The sequence below is a fragment of the Echeneis naucrates genome, chromosome 22, assembly GCF_900963305.1.
Source record: "Echeneis naucrates chromosome 22, fEcheNa1.1, whole genome shotgun sequence".
NCBI lineage: Eukaryota > Metazoa > Chordata > Actinopteri > Carangiformes > Echeneidae > Echeneis > Echeneis naucrates.
Window position 1 is genome coordinate 7,512,377 of NC_042532.1, and position 20,162 is coordinate 7,532,538.

The following is a 20,162-nucleotide window of genomic DNA, read 5'->3' on the forward strand; positions in this document are numbered from 1 at the left end:
ACATGGAGAAAAACACACACACACACACACAAACACACACAGAAGACCGTAGGCAAAAAAGAAAATGGACTTCTGTGTTGGCAACAGCTTTTTCCTAATCCTCGCCCTGGGCTATATTGTGCAGTCAAGCAGGCTATTACATGGCAACAATTAGGGGGGCTGGAGCCCAACACCTGGTCGTCTCCTATTCTGGCCCTTCAGTGGCAGCTGACTGTACAGTCTCACAGCCAGGTGGCCCTCCTTCAATGACATTAGCTAGTCACTCCAGGGTTAATCAGGAGCCTGCAATCATCCAGTGGGCATGCACTGAGCTCCATTCAAACTGGAAGCTTTTATAGGGACAAGGGATGATGGAGGAAATGTTATAAAAACTTGTTCAACTGAAGATCTCGGACACAGAGCCCAGCTAATCAAAATGAACTTGGGGGAGGGGTTAGGGCCTCTTGGAATCGTGGCCTAAGTTTGGTACACTGCCTTGATTGGCTCAAGTGGAGCTTGCGGCACGTCAACTGTGCATCCTGCAGATTATAATGGACCTTTTCATGGATGGACAAAAACAGATGGAGGAGCGGAAAGTGCTATACATCCAAGCAGACGGGTGATGGCGTGGGGGGAGGGAAACAGGATTTTGTCAGAGTCCGCAGATACAAAAACAAGTGGGTGTAGCTAGAGCGGCCCCCGCCATATCTGCTTGCACAAAGCCCCATTCCAAAGCCCCCTGGCTTGGAGATCTGAGGGTAAATAACACTCATTAGAATAACAAAAGCTATAGATTTGTACCCCAATCAGTAGAGTCTCATCAATAGTAATTAGAGGCTATACATAACTAATGAAGATGTGTACACTACATTAAACAAAGGTACTGAGAACTGTTGTGCAACTCCACATAGAGTGTTGAATAACTAGATGTTTACAGCACAAAGCTTTACTTACATTTCAACCACAGCAATAAGAATAAGTAGCTGAAGGGAAGAAACCAGACATGATGATAATCGTAATGTGCATTCTAATTCAAATATTGTATTGTGTGATAAAGACAAATATGTTTTTGCAATAATATGCTCCCATTCCTAGAAAGAGCCATGTCTGTTTCCACAACCAACGGTAGTTTCTTTGTTTGACGTCAAACTCAATTTTTATTACTGCCTGTTGAAATGGAGAGACGTAAGAAGATTTTGCCAATATTTCTCTGTGCCCTCTTTCAGCCATAACCACCACTTGACAATGAAACACAGACTATCACTATTAACACATCAAAGGCTGCTTTCTGTAAGAAGAGCGAGACAATGCAGAGCAATACATACTTAAATGTTTTGTTTTTGTTATTGCTTTGTTTGCCTTGCCTTGTCTGTTAATGCAGAGAATTCCATTTAGTGCAAAAATGCAAATGCTGTGAGGCACAAGGACATCCTCTAAAAGAGAACAATAGCTACAGGCCAGCGGAGGAGCAGACACTGCCTTTGAACCATTTAAAGAGGCATTAATGCGCAACTTATAAATAATCAACTAATTCCTTCCTTAAAAAAAAACAAAAAAAAACAATTAAGACTGTGACATTAAAAGCAACAAAAAGACCAACTGCAGTCTCTGAACAGGAAAACAAAATGGAAAATTTAATTGCCATTTAGGGAAAAAGAAACCCAATAATGTCAAAAGGTGTCCTCACAAGAGTCCCAAAAAACTTAAGGCTACATCAGAGACCTAAGATTCCGGTGGAGAATGATGAGTGACATTTCACTGACATTTCCCAGCAGCATTGAGTACTGAGCTCTCTCAAGACGGCCTCAGAAATATCTATGGATATGCCAGAATGTGATGCAGGCATTATGGGATGCGGGTTCTTTCAGCGGATGGCCTCAGCTCTGGGGCCGGTGATGACGAGCCTGGACCCTGGGAGATTGAATGGTAATCACTGGAGCACAGATAATGGATGATTGAAGGCTCTTTCTACGCCGCTGTTGGATTTCAATATCAGAGAGGCCCTAGAATTGGGATTCTTATCAGGGGCGGTGTGTCAAACAAAGGAGAGCTGAGCGTGAAATATGGGCTCCAACTCAGGCACACGACCATGGCGATTAGCACAAGGATAAAAAAGACCGCACAAACAAAAGAGGGCAGCTTTGGCTGGACAAAGAGCTGTCCATTGCCTTGTAACAAGAGACACGGAAGGAAGAGGGGACTTAAAGGAAGAGAGTGTGTACTGGGTGAGTGTGGTAAAAAGAGGACAGGACAAGAGTTTTGCTGGGATGGCTAGAAGATGAATAGTGACAGAGCCAACTGTTAAAGGGTGTTCCAGATTCCCTGCTTCGGAAGAGGAATAATGGACCAGCAGGGATGAAATGCAATATACCCCGCCTCAAAGCCATTCATACACATCCAAACAAACACACATTATCATTCACACACACACAAACACACATGGTGGCATGAGGCTTCACTTGTCTGCCAAGTCTATCAGAAAAAAAAAAGAAGAAAAAAAATATTACCATTTATCCCTGGATTCCAAGTGCCGAAGCTTGCCAGCAAAGCTCATTAACCCTCCCTTTAAGAACCCTGAGACAAAAGAGGGGAAAACAAAACATAACTAATCAATGAGAACGTACTCATTGGGAGGGGAGCGAGAGGGGAGTGGGGGGGGACAAGAACACGCATCCATTTGGATAACCTGAGAAGACTAACAGCTTTTGCTTTACTGTTGTTCTGGCTGGCTACAGGGCGGAGAAAGAAAGTTCATTAATTAAACAGAGCTGGGGGGAACAGATGGAATGGCTAGCTGGACTCTAATCACTTAAAGCAGACAGACAAGTTTTCTACACTGGAGCTAGAAGCAGCACTACCACACAATCAATCATGTTGAACATGCCTTCTCAACAGCAGTGGACTCAGGACTAGTCCAGTGATGACAGTGGGGTCAGGGCATTCTGGCTTACAGAAACCAATCACCAATTAGCAATGTCGTCAAAAAAGCCATTTGATTTTTTTGTATCTTTAGTGAGGGCATTTGTTGGAGTGACTCTCCACGGAAATTCTTGATGCCTGTTAGCACCCCATCCAGCGCTGATGGCCATTCCATTACATGTTGTGATCACTGTTCTCTGTTAAGTCAGCATGTTTAAAGTGGATGTGGGTGGTGGTTAAATTTTTGAAAAAACATGCTCATCTTTGGTTATTTACTCAAACAGAAAACACTGATATATCAGTGAACTTTATGCTATTCTTGAAAAATCAACTAGATTCTCAATCATTACTGGGTCTAAAATTATATCATAGGTAAAATTAATACTGAAATTTAGTATTTAACATTCCTCTACCATGTTTTGCATACTTTATTTTGTGATATGGTACCACTAACAACTTTTGATTTCAGTAATGACACTGCCATTTAAAGTAAAGTAAGTAAAGTAAACTATGAAGTGAAGTAGATTTATTTGGCCCCAAATTTTAATTTGCATATATAAATAGTTCTTTGTTGTACTCAAATTTAAATACATCTAAGTAAATAAAAAAACTAATGTTCCAATATTACTGTCAACTAAGTAAGTCTAAAAAAAAAAGCATAAAAATGTTGGTCTTGTTTATGCATTTCTACCTGATGCACTAAGCGTGAGTTGGAGATGGGGCAGCGAAAGCAATCCCAAACAAAATTGGCAGTCTTGCTGGCTTTCACTTTGCTGTTCACAAGTAGACAGATGTCAGACATGAATGGATAACAGACGGAGAGAGAAGAGGAGGGGCATGAGGGTGGGGGTTCAAGTTTAAAAATACACAGAGAACAACATTCTTTAGGTTACATTAGCCTATGTAGCCTCTGTTAGTGCTAGCTGAAACTCCATGGCTTGTTATGTTTTAATTTACAGTAAAAAAATCCCATTATAAATTTATCAAAAGTGGAAAAGTAGTCAAAACTACTTTAGAATTGCACAGAAATAAAGTGTGACCATTAATTTGATACCAACCAACAAAAAAAGGCAAAAAACACACAATGCCTTTGTTTAAAGGGTTTACATGATGCACAGAGAGCATAAAAATGCACTTGCACAAACATGAAGCTAAGTCATCTTGTGATGCCAGGTGCACGACAGCATAAAAGCAGTTCCTGTATACATGCAAACAAACACACAAACAGGCAGAACAGTTTGACACCAGCAGTGTGTGTATATGCTACCCAGGCAAGGCTGTGGGTCCCTGCTGTTGGCCGTCTGGTTCCATGCCTGCTCTACCTGTGTTTAAAAGGGGCGGCCTCCATGGAGCTCAGCCCTCAGAGTGCAGGCTGGGCTGGGCTGGGCCCCCAGGGCTTTCAGGGTGTGGGTGCCTCGCAGTGGACACCTTTTGTTACAGGCTGGGTGGCAAGAGGAGGAGTAACTGATGTGGGAGGGGTAGAGGGGCAGAGAAAAAAAAATGAGTAATGCTATGAGTCATTCTGCATTAGCAGCAGGGGAGGGAGACAGGGTGATGGGGGAATGGATGAGTGGGGGTGGAGGGAGAGAATACTTTTGCATGTTGTATGAAGCTAGACGCCATATGCCATCCGAGCTGGGCTGCCTCCTGAGTCAGGGCTCTTGGTTTGACAGGCCTGTGCTTGCCCCCAAAGCTACCCCCCTTCTCCCTTAACAAACACCCTCCTCCCTCTATGCCTTCCTAGGCTCCAGTAATGGGCTAGGCAATTGCTTTAGTTGTGCATTTGTGTGTGCTCTGTGTATTTGTGTGTTGGAAGGGTGGCGGTGGGGTTGGGGGGGTACTCAGTGATCTGAACACATCGGACATTGTCGTGAGTCCCGGCAGGAACAGCTGGTCAGCTGGAGAGAGGGGTGGGAGGAGGTAGGGATAAGAGGGGAAAGAGATGGGAGGCAGTGCGGTACACTGATAATGGGATTAGGTTAAAACATTCAGTGGGGGAAAAACCCCTCCTCTCTCTGCAGCCCCAAAATACTGTGTAACCTCTCAAAGCCAATGCCCAAAGAACCCTGGCCAACTCCAAACAGGAACATCTCATAACTGGCCCTTTCCAAATGCCAACTATCTTCACAAATGCCAACAGCCAACAGTGAGATGGCCTGAAAGACAATGAATATCATACAGTGTGTTACAAGGTGATTTCTCTAAGAATTTACTGCAAGATTCAAATGATGTGGGGTATTTTCAAAAGACACATTAGTTGGTCACCCCTGTTTTCCATAAACAGGAAGTTGGCTAGTCATACTCATATCAGCTCAGGCTGATATGAGTATCTAACATATAATGACAAGCTTGGTATCTCACTGTGACCACTCAAACACTGTGTTTCACAGTGATATAGACTGCTGAGTGTTATCCATGAGACTGCTGACAGTTATGGCACAACAGCTGGCAAATTAGACCTATCAACGATGTTAAATAATTCATGTGAGACAACACTAACGTGGCAGATCCTTTTCATGGCACCCTATCATGCATGCAGACGCACTTTCATCTCTTCTAGGTGAGGAATCTTACAGTATACAAAAGAACATGCTGCTGTTGGACAAAGACACAGTGACAGTGGTACAATAACTTGCTCAGAAGGGGTGTGGGAATATGTCATTGTCAAAGCAGTGAGTGTAATAATTATGATGGCGTCTGGGGAGAGGGGGGGACTACAATGCATACAGGATATCCTAGCCACTATTTCCCAGTACACATCTATCAAATTATGTACATCATCTGCTGCTGGATTGTTCACATGAGTGCATGAGGGGACACACTTCAGCACCTTTCTGGGTTCCACCAAAAGGATCAAGCCTTCCTCTCTTCTCTTTGCTGCTGCACACAGACACACATATCCAAATACACACACACAAACCACCTAAAAGCCTGGCTCGCATGACTGGCGATGGGCAGAAACAGATTATGGTTATTGATCGCTGCCTGGAGATGGATCTGTGAGCATGTGTGTGAGTGTTTGTGTTTATGTGTGTGTCAGAGCAGACGACAGGGACTAAGGGCAGTGTACAAGAGCTATTGATTCTGTGCAGTAGGGAGGCTGTGTCTCCAAATCGAGGCCAGTTCTGTGTTGTCTCACCTATCAGAAACTTGCCATCTTCCCAACATATACGCACAGGGACAGTTTTTAACCTTACCAATATCCCCTTCACAATGAATGATGGATGGCACATCAAACTCAAGTGCTTGCTGAACAGAGAAATGAATCCAAGCTTTTGGATGAAGACATTATTTCACAGTGACAGTATGAAGGATCTTCATCGTACAGTAAATGGCAGAGGACAGCATTGCCACTTACTGAAAGACAGGATTCAAGTGACACAAACTCAGTGTCTCTTTCCAGCCAGTATGTCACACACTTTATGTCCGCAGTGAAAAACTCCATTAATATAGACACAAAACAGTATTCACTTAGGCTTCACTTACTTGCCAATAAATCTATAAAAACAATGGCGGTTTAATAAGAAGTTTTTGTGGTCTCATGTGTTGGAAATGCAGCTATGCAGTATGGACTAGTCAGAAGCAATACACTTAGAACATACAAAACCAGACCAGCTGCATTTTCCATCAGGCATATAAATAATAGATGATAAATTATGAGTTGTCTCTGAGAAGCTTGTGATACGATGGCTATAAAGCCTTGGTTGTCTTGACAGGAGAAAGTGATGCAAATCCTAACTGACACTGAGTTCTAGCCAATGTAAAAGAAAAACAATGCAATGACACATATTTCACAAATCCTCCAGAAATAGAGGGGGATGCAGAGAAAGGAGGGAGAGGGAGAGGGGGAGGGACAGAGAGAGAGAGAGAGGATGGGGCAGGGAGAAATCCAGAGAGGAGGGGATCTATCAGAGAACCACTCTATAAGCTTATCTGTGTGCATTTTCTGAAAATGTTGCTGGTGGTCATTTTTCAATATAAAATCCTATTTGCCTGAGAGAGCCTGTGAGCCTTGCAGTTTACTGCTGGACTCATCTCAAGCCTTGCAACGGAGTGATAGAGGGGGCTGCAGCGCCACACTAGCCTTTTATCTGGACACACAGGGGTCATATAGCTTCTCTTTGAAGAAATATTCAACTAATTACCTTGGAGAGTGGCCTCACAGGCAGAGAGCACACTCTGGATTGTTAAGGCTTTGAGAAAGGTTAAACTCAGGATGAGGATGTTCATATTTGCAAAAAAAAAAAAAAAATAAATACACACATTCATGGTGTAGATGATGTCATTGTTCCAAACTGTGAAGGATAAAGAACCACATATCCTGAGAAGATGAGGTGATGAGGAGGGAAAAGTGGGGAAAAATGGAAAAAGGGAAAAGTGCGAAAGACTGTTATAATACAACAGCAAAATTCATGATGCCAGCATATAAAAGAGTAACAGCACGTGCCACTCAAGACTGTTTTCTTCGTGGTTCATACCATGGCTGGACAATGTGTCAATTATGACATTCTGTTCAGTTCTTTTAAAAATCAACAAAATTGGTTATCGCTTTCACATGACAAATATCAAATATGCTGTTGTGGTCATTGTTACTTTATCCATTGCCTCTGTCCTCAAAATACCCGCTAGCTAAGCAGACAAATAGCCGACAGACAGACATGCAGATATTTCTGCTGGCAGAGTGCTTCGCCTGGCACATTCATTCATCTCCTCTCTTGGAGTGCATGAAGCCTGGCGTCTTAACACTGCCAGAACTCCAGAGGCAGTACTTATCTCCTCTCATAGATCATGCCTTTGTGCTGTCTGCTCCTCTGCTAAGGAATGCCAGGTAAGGCTTTTGTGGCCCAGCACAGGCCTGGTGCTATCCCACCCGAACCCCCCCACCACCACCACCACCACCGCGCCTCTTGAGGCTCACAGAGGCAGGCAGGCCTGTGGCTGGCCCCCCTCTGGCGGACTGGGCTAATTCACTTGGCGTCGGGTAACAGACATCTGTCACTCAGGATGCCCCCAGGGACACACAGACAAGGCCTGATATAAGGATGGGGGGCTTGGGGATGTGATGTGCTGTGAAATGCATACAGACACATACTTACACACAGTCAACTCTAAACAATGTATGCAGAAAGTGGTGTAGAGTAATTACAGAGTAAAATCCTTGTTATCAATAACTCTTATAGTACTTAAATTGCTTACAAGCATAAAAATGTTTTGCCTTCATTTTTCTTTGTTTTTTTTTAAGTCAGTGACTTTACACAATAGATACTACTCTTCTATATAAATAAAATCTCCATGGGGGAGGTTTCTATAGCAACCGTCAGCGGGCAGCATGGTTCTGGTGAGGCGGTGCTGTACATGCTGTCCGAGGAAGAGTGGAACGTTAGGGGAGATCAGGTCCCGCCCAGGGCCCATCCTGACTCTGCCCCCCCACCATCTCACCCCCTGTCCCAATGCTGTTGGCATTCACATGCTAATTCAGCTCCATTGGTGATTACACTCCCTTTAAACCAACTGACAACTACAGCTGGAGTCAGGCTCTTAACGGTACACTGTTGGATGGGTGGGTGGAGAGATGAGAGTGAGTGTATGTGCTTCTATCTCTACGCACTTGTGTGCATTTGTTGATGGTGCTCTTATTTTGGCTCTCCTTGTGCTCCATAAAATGGTAGTGATAGATGATGACACATTATCTGTGCCCCTACCCAAAACAGCCTCACACAACCTCGCATGCTGCTCCAGGCTGTGAAACAGTCCTGGCCTAATAGCTGTATGTAAATCAGCCAGGCCATAAAAATCAGTGTCAGCATACAGCTGTGTACGTTGGCTGACATGACAAGCGTGCCACATGCCTCAATGAATTTACCCAAATGGACTGCTGGTGGTGCTGAAAATTTAACCTAGGAGGTGTTAGGCATCTAATGAAATCATCATAAAAATGTTGCTCAATGTATGTTTCCATTAAAGGTCGGAGGTGCATGTAGAATAATCAGCTGACCTTTTAAAAATTGTTACATTCCTCTGATCAGTCATCCCTGTATGGGATGGCTGATCAGTAAATGAAGCAGAAGGCACAACGAGTAAAGGATACAAGCTCTGGTAGAGAGTCAGCCGGGATTTGACAGCTCTGCTGGCATTGATACAGGTGGCCCGCACCAAGCTTGGCAGCAGTGTGCCTGTGATGATAGCGCCGTTGAACAGAGGCCCAAAGAAAGGAACCTGTGGAAGACAAAAAAAAAAAAAAAAAAAAAAAAAGATGAGGAAAATACTAAGAAAGTTTGACAGTGAAATGTCTATATTAATCCAAAGTTAGTAGTTTGTCAATCTCCTGCCTATAAGCAAGTACTTAAAATTAAGAAAGGGCTGAAGAATGTTTTTGTTCTTTTTTTTTTTTTAACCGTTTCTCCATCTGTTTAGGGCTGGGTTCAAGTTGAAATTGGATTTTACCCAACTTTGCATGACAACCAAACATATCTAATGCGAATCAATGTTAGGAAAATGAAATTAAAATGACAATCAATACTAAACAATACCCTCATATTGAGCTACCGAACAAATACAAAGGGCCAATATCCAGTTTAGCGGCAGTATGTGAGTGTGTGTGGGTACACGCGTCTGTTCATGCATATTGGAAGCGGGCCCTTAATCATTGAAGCTCAATGGTCATTGACCTGGAAGTTGACATAGATGTCAAAGTCTCTCCAAAAGGTCCGGCTGCCTTCAACTTGGGAGATCAGTGAGTATAATAACTAGTCAAATTAAAAAATAAATCTATTTTAACCAGTAATTATACCAACCAATTAACTTAATCACATTCTATAGAACTCCTCTTTGATATACTTCTTATTAACATAAGTAATACGCAACATATGACATAAAATATAAATTTTGTAATAATTTTACCTCATAAATTAAGCATAAAAATTTTACCCTACATTTATCAGATATACCTGTCTGATAAAGTTCCAAATATTTGGACCTCCTTAAGAAGTGGTAACTTGTCTTAATGCATTTCTTCACATGACATATGAAAAAATGCATTCTTGGTAATTGAAAGACTTGAGAATTTTGAAGAATCTGATGATCTGATGATTTGCATGAAGAACACGGACAACTGTGTTATAGCTGCAGAAACCCACCCTAAGCTGAAAACAGAAATGTGTGTATTCACTAATTTCTGAACAATATGCAACCACTGGAGTATTTGAATATGATGCGTATTCAAAAATGTCTTGTCTTTTCCCTTGTTACAACTTTCTGTTAGACATTAAATGAACACAATGCACATAGTTTCTCACAGGGTTTTAGGAATGACACTTAACACTTGGTTTCATTTTAATCCTTGCAGAAATGAAAATAAATAGTTACTATGATATTTAAAAAAGTGATGAATATTGTAGAAAAACAAAAGTTTAATGAATGGAGAAGAAATAATGCAGTAGGGTTGAACAAAAAACTTAACCATAAAATAGTGCAGCGATTTCTTCAGAAAAACGGCAGGTCCCTTGAGGCTGGTGCTACATCTTTGACTGTCCTATAAAAGTTTAACTGAGATATTTGTATCGTACATTATTTTATAGACATATATATATATTATCAGTGCTTTGACAATGAGAGATACGATACATAATTAATTATGTAATTGTTTTTTCATCAGAATAATGTTGTGTATGTTTAATGGAAAGTATTGCGGATGTGGTGAACCTCTGTAGCCAGCTCTCAAATGACAAAATTTTCTTGTAGTCTTCTAGTAGGCCACACACTGAGTGCAGTGCAATGGAGTATCCAAGATGAAAGCCAGCCAGGAAAGGCCGGTAACCATCTCTGAAAGCACATGCCCACAGTGTGAGTAATAATACACTGCTGGAGTAAGAGCAGTGGAGGAGAACTGCAATAGGAGAAAGAATTTATAAAACTCTCAGCAAAGTCTGAGGCAAAAGAAAGCACAAGGGACAGCTGTAATTCATGAACAGAGTGTGAATTAGTCCAGAGCTGAAAATAGCTTGAGTGGTTTTCGAAAAAAAAAAACAAAGTAAAAACAAAGTAAAACTCAGCAAACTAAAAGAATGTGTGAAGACATACACACTCCCCACCTGCTGCATTACCAAATAGAATTTTACCTGGGGCTTCTTCACAATCTGGATGAAATACATGTGATTTTTCATTGGGTATACGATGATAAGAACGTCGCCAAAGTCAGTTGGTATGATGCCACGTCGATAATCCCTGGTGTGCTCTGACCACACAATGTGCACTTCATCATTTCCCAGGTGACGTAGCTGTTAAATAAACAAAATAAGTCTAATTAAATATCTGGCAAGTGCAGATAATTTTCACCCGTATGATGACGGGAATACAAATTCAGTGACGTCCAGGTTGACTGGGTCTCTGCATATGGCCACTGCTTGACCTCTAGCAGGCTAAGGGGTCAACTGAGGGATGAATGATAGTAAATTTTATTTCCTGTTGGCAAGTCAGTGTACACTCCATAAGTAATGTGCTATAACTGGCTTTTATCACTGCATACAGCAGAATTATTTAACGATATATTCCATTATAAACACTGCTGTAAAATGGTGCATACCGAAGATAAAACCAAAATACAGCAGGTGCAAGAGCAAGGTGAACGTTTACAGCTAAATCAGAAACCATTTCGAAACAATGCTTTAAATAGTGGTCTGGGGTTCTTTTTATAGCCTTTTTCATTACAAATTCAAATTGCAATCATAAAATGCACCAAATTGAGCATTTTAAAAACAAATAATTCAAATCCAATTAACTCTCTCCATCAGAGATAAAATTGCTTCCCATTTCCACTCTATTCACAAACACAAATGAAACTGGGCTGGACAAGAAGATACACATAAATGACAGGAAATTGACTGATGCTAGTTTGAAACATGTAAACAGCTTTCCCTTTTCCAAAGAAAAGTAGATGGCCACAGCTACATTATATACTCCAACAAGTGTAGGTAACTTATTAGCTGCTGGTCCAGTGAAGTCAAATCAAGCCTTCTCCTTTCTGATGTATCATGGACAATGAAAAGTGAGCCGCTACTCAGAAGAAAACATCTGCCAATGTACTGTGGGACTAATGAGCGATTAAAAAACATGCCCATGCCACCAAAAATGCAATTAGCACATTCTGTTATAAGCCCTTAATTATGGTAATACGGTAATCTTAAACAAATCCACGGCATGCTGATTACTGAAGCTTGCCAGTTCAGTCTGTCTGTCCAAGGATCAGCAGGTACCAACTAGGTCAGTCACTAGGACAAATTCATAGAAAATGTTGAATATGCATTTGAGGTACACAATCGAGACTGGGGTGTTAATTTGGGATAAGATATTAGCATTTGGATGAGCTGAATTACAAGTTTAATGAGCATGCTTATGCTCTAGTCAATCATCTTCTGCGCCAATCTATTTATGTCCTTGTTAATGACATCCAAATGTTTGAGACTTCTTTAATAAAATGTGATTCAACCCAAAGGCTCTTGTCCAATTAGCCCTCTTTGAACTCCAACCTAGCTGGGGGGCTTCACATTCATCAAGACAACAAACCAGAGGACCCCCAACAAGTTCCTTACATAAACAACCTTCAGCAGCCCAGTTAAGCAACAGCGTCGGAGGTTGAGTGTGACAGCTAAAGAACCCATCTATCTCTTTCTTTAACACACAGACACACACGACACACACACACACACACACACACACTGACCCCAACTTGCAGGTCACTTTTATAACCACATTACTGAAGCCAGCTGCTACTGCTGCAGCCTACACTGCCCCAAAACCTACAATTGAATTGAGGAATTCATGGTTTTCCCTCTTTTCTTTTTGGTTGCTCTGTTTTTTTTCCAACCATCGTCCTCAAACAGGCAATCTGCCCTGAGAGAGCCCCCGACAGTACATCCCTTTCGTCACAGGCAGTAAAGAGGGTGACTGTTGGCCTAAAAGTGTTATTCTTAAATTGACAGGGAAGCATCTTATTCTACTATAGACAAAGCTTGTTCCAATTCTTCCAACCCTACATTTCTGCTCTCTCTACTCTCATTCCCCAACCTGTTTCTGAGGCATCTGTGTATGCAAGCAACCAGCCAATTTTGGCTGCGTCTGCGGCTGGTTGTCTGTGCAAGGTGAGCATGAGTAATTACAGAAGTTCTCGAGTGAAATGAATGGAAGTGGAGTGGCAGCACACTCCACTCTGGGCATGTTTGCCCCTCCAGTGCCTCACTTTGGTCAGTGAAAATCTTTACTCAGTCTAGCTAATTCTTGCAGCAAAGGTTCAGGATGGTTTTGGAATGAGTTAGAGGTTATTTGTGAAATGGAGAGGGGGTAAGTCTGTGGAGGACTGGAGGGCGGTTGGATATGAGGAGAGCCTGATGAATTTCCCTTCTCAGCAGGCTACTGTATGAGAAGATTGGCAGCACGGGCAGAGGCCTTGTGGCTCATTTCTTCCTGCTAACTGCTACTGGTGTACTACAGCTCAGAATCCCACTGCAGAACCCAATCGATCGTTCCTGTGGCGGCAGCAGGAATTGGATAAAAGGATCCTGCCGGCATCCGGCCGGCGCCTGCCCTAGCAGGGAGAGCTAATGGCTGAATCCAGGCCCTGGTCACAGCACACAGGGAGGGGGGCAGGGGCTAGCAGAATCACAGTCATTACCACAGCAGCACATGCCCTCTCTTCACTCATGTGCTGGTGACTCTCTACTCCTCAGGCCTGCCTGGCCAGGGTCACTAATCAATGCCCGCACTCTAGAGTCACACCTCCTGTTCACAGCCTAACATAGAGCTGAAGGCTACAACAACATAGTGCTATGCGCAGGAAGGACTGTGTAGCCATTTCAACATAATCTGTACTTCAAGTGTACAATAGATATAGTATAATAATCATCAAAATGTCACACAAACAGAATTTTCATAAAATCATCAAAAATCCATTTACCTTTTTGGTGAGGCAGTCATCAGAATCAGATGGCATACGTGTGGAGACATGGAAGATGGCTTCCACAGTGGAGGTAGCATAGTAAGGAGCTGTTTGACCTGTGCTGCCATTTCTCTGGAGGCCACCCATGAAACCACAGTGCGTGGCCAAGTCCACCTGGGAGTTACATATGAAAATTAATGCTGCGTGTGCCCATACATCCTTTTGTGCATTTTCAGAAAATATTAATGGTTATAGGGGTTATGATGACTTGAAGGTGTGGTTGTTTGCACCTCCCATCCCAGTCCAGATACAAAGTCTTCATAGGCCTGGCTGCCTGCACTGTTAGACAAGATGGAGCACTTGTCTTCCTGGCCCTCTCCAATATAGAACACAGCAATCTTGTGTGTCTCTCGACTGCAGAACAAAACATATAGCAGGTTATGTATCAACAGAGCGCCTAGAGCAGTCTCCCACTTATTCAACCACTTCAGATAGAAAAAAGGCTTTGAAATGTGAATTCAATTACTGTAACACACTGTAACTTTCCTCTCATTGTAAATTGTGCATATTAGCATAATTAGGTTTCGTGCTGACATCAGCACGGCAGTACAAAAACAATTACTCAGTCAAAGTTGCATGCTTTAGAACAGGTTGTTTTTGCCCAAACAAGTCTGGCCATTTGGAAGAACAAGGTCCAATCCTGAGCATGCTCCTTTATCAGCTTTTGTCATAGCAATGTGTGGAGTATTTATTGATTTGACTAAAAAGGACAAAGGAAAATAAGTGTAATAGCGGGCTACTTCAAGGACAGTGATCAGCAGGAGGTAGTACTGATTAGGAAAATATGATGCTTCTGCTTCAATAAGCCCTATGAAATTTAGAGTTCATTTGATTTGTGCAATTTGTGTCCTTATAGGTTTGAGAACTTAGGGTTTATCCTTGGTCAAAAGTGGCAGATGAACAGAGAGCTCTAAAAGTAATTATATTTGTATTATCTGTTGACGTGTAATAAAATAAATTATCTGATATAACTTAAAAGTATTACCACTGTCGGGAATCCAAGTTCTTCAGTTCTCTTAAGAGCTTTGAATTTTTCTTCAGTAGATGGAAACTTTTCCTGTTTGAGAAAGAACATTTTGATTATAGAAAATATTTCCCAAGTCTGTGTAAAAAAATGACTGTGTTGAATTGTCAAAAGAACCCAAAGCCAACAACACAGTTTTTCAACTTAAGTTTTGTTTTTTTGTGCTTCAGATTAATAAGGCAAAAAAGGCACAGGTGCAAAGAGCAATCTCCTACTAGCTGTATGCTTGTGGCACCATCACCATTAAAAGGTGTAAGCTTTTAATTTACAGGGAAGCACTGCAAAGATGTGGCTCTGTAAGGCTGGCCTGGGGAAAACAGCTGGACACGTTTACCCTGTGGAGAGGAGATTAAGATGCTGCAGTGTGCTTTTAACTTTGCTCTTTCTCCACATGAGTCAAAAGCCAACATCGGAGTAAACCAAAACCAAACTACAGATGATCTTCAGCAACATGTTAATTTCCCAGCTCATGAGTGTTCACCAGTGACTGCATTATTATTATACAATTACTCAACAGTCATTGGACAATATCAATCTAACACCTGTAAGGTGTAACTCAATCTGTACTACTTGACATTGATACTGTGAGAACTCTAAAATTGGGATGACCAATATTCTTCAAAAAAACATCTTTGTTTTTGATTTTGGTGGAGCACACTGTCTGACATGTTCTAAAATTTCCTATTGTTGTTCAACTGGGTTGAGATCTGTTGACGGCAAGCGTCACAGTGTATTATTCACTTTCATAATTTTCATACCCGTTTTGCCACAAGCATTGTCACCCTGTTTCCCCACTTATCAGTTTTTTTATTTGTCACCTGTCTGTTTAAACCACTGCCTAAGTGGCATCTACACTACATTTCTCCAGGACCACATTTTGACTTGATGATATACACACATTCACACTGGCCCAGAGACACTCACAGGAGAAAAAAACAGTACCAGCCACGTTGTCAGGGCTGGAAATTAGACTGCAGAGGTTACTCTAAACTAAATTGTGTTTTATTTTCTGTTCTGACAGACTACATTTAAGGTGTATCTCTGAGATGGAATGATTAAGAACCAGACAGAAAGAGAGCCTTTTATGATTTCTTAAAATACCACTTTGATGCATTTTACTCTTTGTTTCTCCTGTGCAAATCAAACCAAACACTGCAGCCAATGTCAGTTGGTAGTTTACCTGCGGTCCCAAGAGTTCATGCCAAGGTCATTTAGCAGCAGCCGGCAGAAGTAGAAAGGAGCTTTTGGTTCTTGGTGTAAAGGTTCCTTCTGGCAGGCAGCCCGAAAGCTCAAATCAGAATCCCACTTCCTCACTTGCTCCTCCTCCTGTTGTGTCTGACGGAGAATCGCCTCCAGGATTGCATTCTCTTGCTCTATGTTCATGCCATGAGGGGATGGGGCTGGCTGGTTGAGTTTGAGTTGTGGCTGGGGCAGACATTCAGGGCTGCTGTGGCCAAGGTCCTCCAACAACTTATCCAGAACATCTACCTCCTCCTCCTTACAGCAGTCAGAGAGGGAGTTGGAGGGTGAACATTGATTTTTGTGTTGGGAGTAAGGCTGGTTTCTGCTTTGAGTTACAGTGGAGGAAGAAATAGGACGGTCAACTGTATTAAAACCTCCCACAGCTGCAGAGTCTTCGTGAGAGGTGCAGTAGAGGATAGCACCATCCCATGAGTATTTGCCAGAGATGTCCCGGACAATGACTCGTACTTGGGAAGAAGGGTGAGGGGCCTGCCCCATAATGGGTGTCTCAGCAGGGATCTGCAAGTAGGACACTAGTGTGCTGTCATTGAAGACAAAGAGCTGCAGGTTTGGACTTTTGAAGACCTCAGAGGACAGCTCGGACGACTCCACATATGGGTTGTCGTGGTTTTCGCTCACTAGGCTGTGGAGAAGGGCAGGGCCACCGCTTAGGGGATGATGACCAAGATGGTTGACCAGGTGTGTCATAACCATCCGTGCTGTCAGAGGTATCAGCTCCATGTTTCTACGTCGTTTTTCTGCAGGCAGAGTGAGGGCAGAAAGATAAAAAAAACACTGAGATCATATCCAGATAAAGACAAAAATAAGAAAGCATAAAACACGATGAATGGTAAAAGTCACTGATGGGTTTAAAATAAAGCTTCATGTGGTGGCTTTTCTAACACGTTTAACGCAAACTTTGCAAACCATATTTCGAAAAGCCCATATTTTTGTGAAGATATGTTATCATCACTATTAGCTCTTTTTACACAAAGCCAAATCTCATTTACGATTACAAACAGGGGTACTTTATTCATTCCTCACAATAGCTTGGCCAGCACATCTCTAAGTAGGTAGCATCTAATCATGAGAGACAACTCTGAAAAGCCCATTGAATCTTCTTACAATGGACAAGCACCGAGACTAGCCGAGTGCTAATGAGAACCACCGTCCTTACAGGCTGCTGAATAGGACTCTACTTAGTGAATTGCGTTTATGTAAATGCACAGGTTTTTTTCTCCCAAGTGAAAGGCATGCCATGCTTTATTCTGCAGTGATGTGGGAAAAACAAGAAGATGTACTCTTGCATTGTGACAGTGCTATCAATACCATCATCCCCCATCAAAGTGGAGAAAGCTCTTTAGAAAGCAGGGCAAGCTGCATTAGAGATGCACTGGCCCTTTGATGTGACTTGATCAATATGAGGTGAGGGCATGAATATAACTAGGCCGGCACTCTTTGGTTTGCCCTTTTGATAGTGTTTTGTTATTTCTACTAAGACTCAGTGCAGCTGTGCACAAAAAAGCAGAGATGTGGTGAAATTTTCCGAGTAAAAGCTACTGTTCTAAAATCTCACATTGTTTCAGTAGACATACGCACTGTCTGTTTGGATTCTAAGGACTTTTTCTGAAGTTGAGGACTTGAGAGAGACAGAGAGGGGAATATATTGCCTAATGGAATCACAAGGTCACAAAAAAGAAGGAAAAAATAACATTTCTATCAAAACCCCATAATGGCTGTTCTCTCTAGGGCTGAGCACTAATGTGAACATTCCATTCGCTGTGATGGTTGATTTCCTTTTCATACTTTTAATAAGATATTGACATTTAATGGAGAGGCTCCAAATGGATTTTCTACTTAGAGTTCTCTTTTCTCTGTAATCTTTTTTGGCTTCTTTAGGGGGGAGAATATATGTCCCTGTAAGCCGTAAAAAGTACAGTATGAAGCTGGAAGGAATTGGAGATAGTCATCAGGGTATAAGCTACCATGGTGACAGCTAAGTGTCACCAATAACTGCCAGATTTTACTCTCTTGACTGAGTACACATGCATATAGCATGTATGTACATGCATCTTGAAGGCATGAAGAAATTAGATTTATTACTTTTGCCTGGAAAGCCGTCCTAACCAGCGCTGCAAAGTTTAGCAAGATGTTGAATCTTTCTGTATGGACATGTATGTACATACATGGACACATGCAACATAATCATTATTTCATCTGCCAGCCAAGTGCAAACTCACACACCAGGGAGCAAGAAGGACATCTGCTTTGCCTTTAGCTCTCCCATATACAATGATGACACACTGATATACCCCTACCTTCAGCTACGGTAAGCAGGTTGCTGAAGTCTGTAGTGGTTGCCTGGGAGGGCGGTGGCTCAAAGCTCTTAACTTGACCCAACATCAGGTCATAGTCAGGGGACAAGTCTGACAGGCTGAGGAGGTAGTGGCTCTGTTGGGTGTGCAGAGTGGAGCCAGATACACAGCAGTGCAGCACCTGAGGAACAGCAGGAAAAACAGGACTCAATGAATATGCTCAGATAAAGTGTGCCTGGCTACAAATCCTACATTATGGCAATGTAAGGTACTTTGATCACTAAACTTTAACCCTGATGTGTTATGACAATGTGCTATTACATATGGCTGTGTCTGGCAAGACGATGCACAGTGACACTTCTGCAGGCCTATCTCAGACTGACATGATCCAGAACCATATAAAAAGGGCAAATTTAAATCATAAGGCAATGATGGAGAGAGGGAGAGAAGGAGAGAAAAAAGGGCATTTATTGCCACTAATCCATTTCTCCTATGATGTGTGAGTGTATCGATCTACATAACAGATGGCAGAACATCCGTTGGCAAGGCTAGATAAGACGCACTGGGGCAGTTGATTACAGCCGTTGGACAGGTTTACACTGTTTGATTTAATTAAGACTTTATCCTTGCGTTCAGCTCCAACCACAAATCTGCACATTCAGCCACACACATACATGCACACAAATACAAACACACCTGTATACTGTATAATCTTAGTAGCGGTAAAGGTGCTGTTTCCAAGGGATAAAGCATATGTTTAATGTATGTAAATTAGGGGGCCTCTCATTCAGTAGAGCAACTTGAGTAAAGCCATGCAAAGGCTTATCCCATTCAGTGCACACATACGCTCAATCTTGGCTGAGAGACGCTCAGAGAGGCAGACTGGCTCTGCCATCTGAAACAGTATTGTGTAGGGCAATGTAGACAGTATGTGGATGATTCTACTGAGCAGACCACTGGGTGCACGGGGGGAGGGATTGGAGGGTTGATGCTGAAAAGACCTGAACCAAACAGCTGCTACACCAAAGCCCCAAAGAGCTTCCTCTGTGGAGAAGTGGAGAGACAGAGAGGGAGGGTGAAAACCCACGGCTGTGCTTGACAACTAAGTGACTGCACTTTGCATAGCAACAGTTCATGGGAGGAAGCACACAGTGAAACAAGCATACTGTAGTTAGATGGTCACGCACTATATGGATACGAGTACACTTATGTACACAGATTAATCAAATAATAACAATGCAAACAGAGACAAACAGGTGTGTGCACATAGACACACACACATGCAAATGCATGTACACACACTCACGTGCAAACAAAAAATGAACATACACACACACACGGATGCACACATGCGCATGCGTGGGTGCGGCAGCTGGCTGTTGAGGCCGGCACAGAGAGCAGATGGAGAAGCTTCAGCAGATCTCTAGTGAACCAATGTAGTACAATGTTGTTAGCTGCATTCTGCTCATCAACAGAAACAACTTTTCTCACTTTTCACATCACGACAACCTTATCATTACATATATTGTGCTGGTGATTGATCAATTTTATTTTTAAGTTTTTCCTTTTTTGAATATACAAAAATTGAATATAAACAGACAGTTAGCCACCTTGAAAATGTCACAATCTTCCAATAAAAGGTTGGTCTTTTTTATAGGAGGGCTACTCTCTGCTTGGTATAGAGAATAATTAA

General features: G+C 42.2%; 1 protein-coding gene across 1 annotated transcript in view; it reads right to left on the reverse strand.

Annotated features, from left to right (window-relative positions):
• The window catches only part of ralgapa2 (Ral GTPase activating protein catalytic subunit alpha 2), an 84,917-nt gene that overhangs the window by 18,125 nt on the left and 46,630 nt on the right, over positions 1–20,162 (reverse strand). Inside the window, exons 32-38 of the mRNA XM_029494312.1 lie at positions 18,473–18,650; positions 16,093–16,912; positions 14,874–14,945; positions 14,119–14,242; positions 13,847–14,002; positions 11,016–11,174; positions 8,987–9,114 (exon numbers count right to left, since the gene is read on the reverse strand). Of these exons, the coding sequence (XP_029350172.1) occupies positions 8,987–9,114; positions 11,016–11,174; positions 13,847–14,002; positions 14,119–14,242; positions 14,874–14,945; positions 16,093–16,912; positions 18,473–18,650 (1,637 nt within the window). The remainder of the gene's footprint in view (positions 1–8,986; positions 9,115–11,015; positions 11,175–13,846; positions 14,003–14,118; positions 14,243–14,873; positions 14,946–16,092; positions 16,913–18,472; positions 18,651–20,162) is intronic.